Below are 8,798 nucleotides of genomic sequence, written 5' to 3'. Positions count from 1 at the left end.
CCTGTTGTGGGGTGGGGGTAGGGGGGAGGGATAGCATTAGGAGATATACCTAATGTAAATGATAAGTTAATGCGTGCAGCACTCCAATATGGCACATGTATACATATGTAACAAACCTGCACATTGTGCACATGTACCCTAGAACATAAAGTATAATAAAAATTAATTAAAAAACCAAAGAAAATGTGGTATCTGTACACAATGGAGTACTATTCAGCCATAACAAATAATGAGATTCTATCATTTGCAACAATATTGATGGAACTGGAAGTCATTATATTAAATGAAATATGCCAGGCACAGAAAGACAAACTTTGCATGTTCCCACTTAACTTGTGTGAGCTAAAAAGTTAAACAATTGAATTCATGGAGAAAGAGAGTAGAAGGATGGTTACCAAAAGTTGGGAAGGGTAGTGGTAGGGTAGGAGGTAAGTGGGAATATTTAGTGAGTACAAAAAAATAGTAAGAATAAGTAAGATCTAGTATTTGTCAATAATAATTTAATTGTACATTTAAAAATAACCAAAGCAGGGCCAGGCTTGGTGGCTTACACTTCTAATCCCATCACTTTGGTAGGCCAAGCAAGGCAGGCAGATCACTTTAGCCAAGGAATTTGAGACCAACCTGAGCAACATGGCGAAACCCTATCTCCACTAAAATTACAAAAATTGGCCAGGCATGGTGGCACGTGCCTGTCATCCCAGCTATTTGGGAGGCTGAGGTGGGAGGATCATTTGAGCCCAGGAAGTTGAGGCTGCAGTGAGCCAATATCTTGCCACTATACTCCAGCCTGGATGACAGAGTGAGACTCTGTCTCAAAAACAAACAAAAAACCAAAAGTGTATATTTGGATTGTTTATAACATGCAGGATAAATGTTTGGGGGATGGATACCCCATTTAACATGTGATTATTAGGCATTGTATACCTCTACCAAAGTATCTCATGTACACCATAAGTATATACACCTACTTCTGTGTACCCACAAATATTTTTTAAAAACTGAGGCCACTGAAATTTTAAGTAACCTCATAACCGATGTATCTAGCTAACGAGCACTTTTCAGTGCTCTTCTCAACAGTCCATGTCCTCACATATTTCACAACTAAACTAAGAGTGTTCAAGACTGAACTCGAGCTTCATTTTCTTTACAGAAACATGTGTGACTGCAGTATTTCAGCACTCTCTCTCAACTCGGTGTTAGTATTTTATAGTATATTTTATTTATTTTAAATAGTTATTTCTCTGAGATGTCTTTTTTATTGCTTTATATTATTATTATTATTGAAAAATTAAATTTTCGCCTATGTATATCTTTTCCCCTGAGCTGGATTACTAACTCCTTGGAGTTAGTATTTTGCAATATAATACTTTTTTCTGTTTTCCACAGTACCTAACACAATGCTGTGTATATTAAAAAGTACTTTAGTTCTTATTAACTAAAGAATGATGCTGTATCCTCAATGTGTCTGGACAAACAACTTTTTCTTTATATATGTAAATGTGTATTAACTCTTTTAACTAACATAACCAGACATCGTTCTCTGAAAACTGTAATAAAAAAGAAATAGGGGAATGCTATTCAGCCTTAGAGGGGAAAAAAACGGGAAATCCTGTCATTTGTAACAACATGGATAAACCTGGAGCACTTAAGTCAAATATGCTAGGAACAGAAAGACAAATACCACATTATCTCAGTTATAGTGGATCTAAAAAAAATCACACTCATAGAAGCAGAGAGTAGAATGATGCCTACAGGGGTGGGGCTGGTGGACAGTGGGGATTGGGGAAGATGTTGGTCAAAGGATAAAAAATTTTAGTTAGGAGGAATACGTTTAAGGTATCCATTTTACAAATTGATGACTACAGCTAATAGCAACGTGTTATATACTTGAACACTGCTAAGAGAGTAGATTGTGTAGTGTTCTCACTACCAAAAAAAGTATGTGAGGTAATATATGTTAATTGGTTTTATTTACCCATTCCATGATATATACATTTTCTCGAAACATGTTGTGTACCATAAATACATACATTTTTGTCAATTGAAAAAAGAAATTAAACAGGAAAATGAGATTGCTGCTCAGTTTTTCTAGATTAGTGAAGTTTAACTTCAGGGCCTTAGTAAGGTATTTTTGGCTCACATTTGAAATAGATACTTAATAAAACTTAATTTGCAGTATCATTCACTTTCAAAATAACTAATATATTCAATACCTATCCTTTCAGATTGAGCAGTTTAATGCTGAAGAGGAAGCATTTGGTTGGCTACCATCTGTATATCCTCAACGTAAAAAAATCCAAGATGGCTTGAACCCTTATCTTCGTCTTTACGAAACTGCCGTCGAATTTAGCAGCAAATATAGAACATGGACTGAAGGGCCATATCACAAAGTGAATCCAGACGAAGTAGAAGCAGATATTGGAAATTACTGGAGAGGATTATATAAACTGGAGAAAACCTTTCATGATTCTCCATATGCATTGGCAATGACAAAAAAAGTAAGATCAAAGGTGGAAGATTTCAAGCAGCACATTCCTCTCGTTCAAGTGATCTGTAATCCTGGTTTGCGCCCCAGGCACTGGGAGGCCATGTCTGCCATTGTTGGTTACCCTTTGCAGCCATCAGATGATTCCACGGTCTTCTCCTTTTTAGACATGAATCTGGAACCATATCTGGACAGATTTGAAGGTATTAGCGAAGCGGCTAGCAAAGAATATTCTCTTGAAAAGGCGATGGAGAAGATGATTACTGAATGGGATGCCATGGAATTTGTCATCCATTCTTACAGAGAAACTGGGACATTTATTTTGGCATCAGTTGATGACATTCAGATGTTGTTGGATGACCATATTGTTAAAACACAAACTATGCGAGGATCCCCTTTCATTAAGCCTTATGAAAAACAAATGAGGTAAAGTGACATTTATATGGCAATGTTTATGCTGTTACCAAAATCACTTATATTTAATGTAAAGCTCCTTTGAGAATTATTTCACGCTTAATATCTCATGCTTAATATTTTTCTTTTGAGAATTGATTCTGCATTTCATACTTAGCAATTCATACTAAATATTTAAGATCTTTAAATATTTAAAGATATAATCAATGGCTTCATTGCTATTGGAAGATTGCTCATTCTTTGCTATCATCTTAATGGTTTATTAACTTCTATATTCATAACAAAGACAGTGGACAGTCAACATCCAGATATTTGTTTTTATTGCCTACAATATGATCTTATTTTTTAACTCTCAAAAAATAATTATGTATCTGTGAACTGAAGATAATAATTTTATTTTAAAAATATATTAGCTTGTCATAGAGGATTGCTGAATATCTATTGTAATTTCTACTCATATGCATCAAGGATGGCAATAAGTGAAAAAGAATGAAACTATAATTTTAGTTTGGGAGTTTTAGGCATCATACACAGCCAATTAAAGGAAGCCTAGCTGTCAATGTTTCCAGTTTTTTACATTAAGCAGGCTATATATTACCTTAAAAAAACAGAGTCCATCAAAATCAGACTACTGTCTTCAGTGGATTTTCATGGCAAGGGAATGCTAACAGCTTGGTAGTATCTGCCTCTGGTGACTTAGGTGTTGTCATACACTTGGGCTTGTTCTGACTGGCCTTGGCTCATTCTCTGGTCATTCTGCCTCCTGCCAGCTTGCTCCAGAATGCACATTAAGACAAGAATTTTTGAACTACTCTGAAAGTGGTACATCTAGATTCCATTTTAAGGGACTATGCATGGTATCATTACCTGCTTGGAAATTTTCTGAATCAGACAAAAATTAAATAGAAAAAGAGGAAGAACAACAGAAGAAAACAGAAGCATTCGGGGTTTTTGTGCAAAGAAGTTAAACAAATTCACTGATAAGCATTGAAATAAAAATATTTTAGAAAGACATCTGAAAATCCCTGGTTAGTTGGAAAACTCATTAACATTTGTTTGTTTTAAAGATCTAACATCACAGAACACTGCTTAAATGATGAGTAATATGTTAATATATGTAAGACTATGCCACATCTAAGTTCTGTTAATTAATTAATTAATTAATTAATTTGAGATGGCGTCTTGCTCTGTTGCCCAGGCTGGAGTACAGTGGCGCGATCTCAGTCCCTGCAACCAACCTCCGCCTCCCGGATTCAAGTGAAGTTCTGTTGCTATTAATAAATCATTCTTCTTTATGACTATGTTATCTCTGATAACAGAGTAATTACAAATGTCTGAGTTCAAATCTTGGCTCTATTGTTTATTTTCTGGCTAAACTTGAGCCTGGCAGTTGCCTCTATGTGCCTTAGTCTCTCCGTTGATAAATAGATGTTATGATGACCCTACCTCATAGAGTTGACATGATGATGGAGTAAACACATAGAGACCTCAGAACTGTGCTTGTAAAATTATTAGTTTATGGAGTAATTATATTCTTGAGTAAATTAAATCATTATGTATATTCTCTATATTTAGAAACGAACTGATAACCTATTGTAAATTTAAATATTCCACCTTCTCATGAATGCCTCACTATTTTGGAGTATGTAGATTTTTCTTTAAATGCCAGTTACATTTTATAAATTGAAATACAGTTGACCCTTGAACAATTTAGGGTTTTAGGGGTGCTGACTCCCCACGCAGTTGAAAATCTGCATATAACTTTTGACTCCTCCAAACCTTAACTACAAATAGCCTACTGTTAACCAGAAACCTTACAAATAACATAATGCATACTTTGAATGTTACATGTATTATATACTATATTCTTATAATAAAGTAAGCTGGAGAAAAGGAAATGTTAAGAAAATCATGAGAAAAATATATTTACTATTCATTAAGTGGCAGTGGGTCATCATGAAGATCTTCATCCTCGTCATCTTCATGTTGAGTATACTGAGGAGAAGGAGGAAGAGGAGGGATTGGTCTTGTTGTCTCAGGGATGGCAGAAGCAGAAGAGGTGGAGAGGGTGGAAGGGGAGACAGGAGAATCAGGCAAAGTCCATGTAACCTTTATTGAAAAAAATCCGTGTAAAAGTGGACCTACACAGTTGAAACCTGTGTTGTTGAAGGGTCAACTATATTTTAGAAATAAAGGCTTTATTCTAGAAATAAGGGGCCCAAATTAAGGGGGAAAAAAGAGCATTGAAGGAATGGAGTATTGGATGTAACTATCTTTTCTCAGAAGCTCAGAGTATCCTTGATTGGGAATACCTTTACTGTCAACAAAATCTCATTTTTCAATTTGTACTCTCTAGTCATGGAACTAGATAGCAGAAAGGTTTATTGCTATGATGTATACAGAAACCAGCCCAACAGTAGATAAGTATATCTTAACATGTATATCTGTATAAGCATAAATGTTATATTGTTATCTTTAAACATATTTTATAGAACAAATCTAGTGATTTATCTTTAAATGCAACTAGATGAATGGAAATTGGAATATTATATACATTATATACAAGGTTATATACAGTTATATAACATTATATACAAGATTGACAGTCTAGTTGTGGTTTTGAATTTTGTCATTTGAAACATTTGCTTGGTTTGCTGTCAATAAGAGCCACTGTGTTTTGCTCCTCAGAGAATGGGAGGGCAAGCTCCTACTGCTTCAGGAGATTCTGGATGAATGGCTCAAGGTCCAAGCCACGTGGCTATATCTGGAGCCCATTTTCAGTTCTCCAGACATTATGTCCCAGATGCCTGAGGAAGGCAGACGATTTACAGCTGTGGATAAGACATGGAGAGATATAATGAGGACTGTCATGCAGGTAGGTGAAAAAATCTCCAAAAATGCCATTACTTGGTTGAAGTGACATGATTTGTGTTTTCAGAAATCCATATAAACCATTATTGTTTCCAATAAGCCATTATCTGTTTCACACGTACATTGTCTTTTCAGCTATTATTTTAGAATGCCAGGAGCAGAAAATGGCGCAAGCAAAAGTAGATATTTTGTCCTGATTACTCCTTGAAGTCCAAATTGAAATTTGCATTGTTTAACAACCTTTGGTTCTATTATTGGTTCTTATCTGATACTCTGGTAGGAAGACACTGTACAAGGTACTTGCTGACTCCGTCTGTTCTGTGGCTGTCTTGTTATGGAATGCAACCCACTGAAACTCACTGTGGTGCACACATGTCAGTATGCCAACGACTCAACACATTTTTCTGGTAGGAACCTAAAAACAGATGAGTTGCAAAGATAAATATATCTAAAAAGTTCAATAAATGCAAATAAGATGCAGTAAAGAAAGAAAAATGCACAAATACTGTGGAGGAGAACTTACAATTTAAACTAAAGAGAGAATTTAATAAAAACTGGTAACACTAAAAAAAAGTACCTTTTGTGTTCAATTCAGAGGACTTTTTTTTTTTTTTTTTGAGACGGAGTCTCGCTCTGTCACCCAGGCTGGAGTGCAGTGGTGCAATCTAGGCTTACTGCAACCTTTGCCTCCCAGGCTCAAGTGATTCTCCTGCCTCAACCTCTCGAGTAACTGAGATTACAGCCATGTGCCACCATGCCCAGCTAATTTTTGTATTTTTGGTAGAGATGGGGTTTCACCATGTTGGCCAGGCTGGTCTTGATCTCTTGACCTCAAGTGATCCATCCGTCTTGGCCTTCCACAGTGCTGGGATTACAGGTGTGAGCCACTGTGGCTGGCAGAATACATTTATTTACTGCCTCGGAAGCATGGTTGTGTGTCATTAAATATTAAAATAGAAAAAAGTTAGTAAATCATATCATTAAATGAATATAAACTTCTGCATTGGTATTTTGATATAATACTATAAGGTAGGATAAGTATTATCTTAAAAATGTCCTACCCTGAAATAGAAATATGCATATCTTTATTGTTATTTAAACTTTAAGAGCTGTTACTATAATCCAAAATGTTGATAATACTGTATTGACGTCAACTATATGATTTGATAGGAAAATATTCAGAAAGATGGACATGGTTTTATGTATTTAATCTTTACTTCATTTATATAATAGTACCTGAAACAAATCTTTTTATAAACCAAACCTTTGTAGAATTAATCACACTGGAATTAATTCCATATTTAAAGAACCTATTAGTAAGTTGCTTTGTAACACAATCATCTCTAATTAATTTATGTCAGAAATTCAGTCTTTTATATATAGTTTCCTTATGTCAGTGCAAAATCCTCATAATATGGATATATTTTCGTTTGGAAGGTGATGAAGGAGAATTTTTTTGTTGTTTAAAAAAGCAAAAAGTAGTAGAGACGGGGGGCGCCCAAGATGGCCAAATAGGAACAGCTCAAGCCTCCAGTTCCCAGCATGAGCAACACAGAAGACGGGTGATTTCTGCATTTTCAACTGAGGCACTGGGTTCATCTCACTGGGGCTTGTTAGACAGTCGGTGCTGGTCAGCAGGTGCAGCCCGACCAGCGAGAGCTGAAACAGGGCGAGGCATCACTTCACCTGGGAAGCGCAAGGGGCAAGGGAATTCCTTTTCCTAGCCAAGGGAAACTGAGCCACACAACACCTGGAAAATTGGGTAACTCCCACCCTAATATTGCACTTTACAGAGGGTCTTAGCAAATTATATCCCACACCTGGCCTGGAGGGTCCCATGCCAACGGAGCCTCCCTCCTTGCTAGCACAGCAGTCTGAGATCTAACTGCATGGCGACAGCAAGGCTGGGGAAGGGACACACTAAACATGGAAAGGAATAACTGGTACCAGCCACTGCAAAAACATGCCAAAATGTAAAGACCATCGATGCTAGGAAGAAACTGCATCAACTAATGAGCAGAATAACCAGCTAACATCACAATGACAGGATCAAGTTCACACATAACAATATTAACCTTAAATGTAAATGGGCTAAATGGTCCAATTAAAAGGCACAGATTGGCAAATTGGATAAAGAGTCAGACCCATCAGTGTGCTGTATTCAGGAGACCCATCTCACAGGCAGAGACACACATAGGTTCAAAGGGATGGAGGAAGATCTACCAAGCAAATGGAGAACAAAAAAAAAGCAGGGGTTGCAATCCTGGTCTCTGATAAAACAGACTTTAAACCATCAAAGATCAAAGAGACAAAGAAGGTCATTACATAATGGCAAAGGGATCAATTCATTAGGAAGAGCTAACTATCCTAAATATATATGCACCCAATACAGGAGCACCCAGATTCATAAAGCAGGTCCTTAGAGACTTACAAAGAGACTTAGACTCCCATACTAGAATAATGGGAGACTTTAACACCCCACTGTCAATATTAGACAGATCAATGAGACAGAAAGTTAACAAGGATATCCAGGAATTGAACTCAGCTCTGCATCAAGCGGACCTAATAGACATCTACAGAACTCTCCACCCCAAATCAACAGAATATACATTCTTCTCAGCACCACATCACACTTATTCCAAAACTAACCACATAGTTGGCAGTAAAGCACTCCTCAGCAAATGTAAAGAAACAGAAATTATAACAAACTGTCTCTCAGACCACAGTGCAATCAAACTAGAACTCAGGACTAAGAAACTCAATCAAAACTGCTCAACTACTTGGAAACTGACCAGCCTGCTCCTGAATGGCTGCTGGGTACATAACAAAATGAAGGCAGAAATAAAGATACTCTTTGAAACCAATGAGAACAAAGATGCAACATACCAGAATCTCTGGAACACATTTAAAGTAGTCTGTGAGGGAAATTTATAGCACTAAATGCCCACAAGAAAAAGCAAGAAAGATCTAAAATTGACACCCTAACATCACAATTAAAAGAACTAGAGAAGCAAGAGCAAACACA

The 8,798-nt window shown here is 36.5% G+C and overlaps 1 protein-coding gene across 1 annotated transcript in view; it reads left to right on the top strand.

The window, feature by feature from the left end:
- DNAH7 (dynein, axonemal, heavy chain 7) overlaps positions 1-8,798 on the top strand; it is a 333,441-nt gene that overhangs the window by 103,624 nt on the left and 221,019 nt on the right. Inside the window, exons 17-18 of the mRNA XM_011952066.1 lie at positions 2,229-2,914; positions 5,591-5,777. Of these exons, the coding sequence (XP_011807456.1) occupies positions 2,229-2,914; positions 5,591-5,777 (873 nt within the window). The remainder of the gene's footprint in view (positions 1-2,228; positions 2,915-5,590; positions 5,778-8,798) is intronic.

This window comes from Colobus angolensis, unplaced genomic scaffold (assembly GCF_000951035.1).
Source record: "Colobus angolensis palliatus isolate OR3802 unplaced genomic scaffold, Cang.pa_1.0 Scaffold330, whole genome shotgun sequence".
NCBI lineage: Eukaryota > Metazoa > Chordata > Mammalia > Primates > Cercopithecidae > Colobus > Colobus angolensis.
Note: the sequence above shows the minus strand (reverse complement) of the source record. Positions and strands in the feature narration are given on the sequence as shown.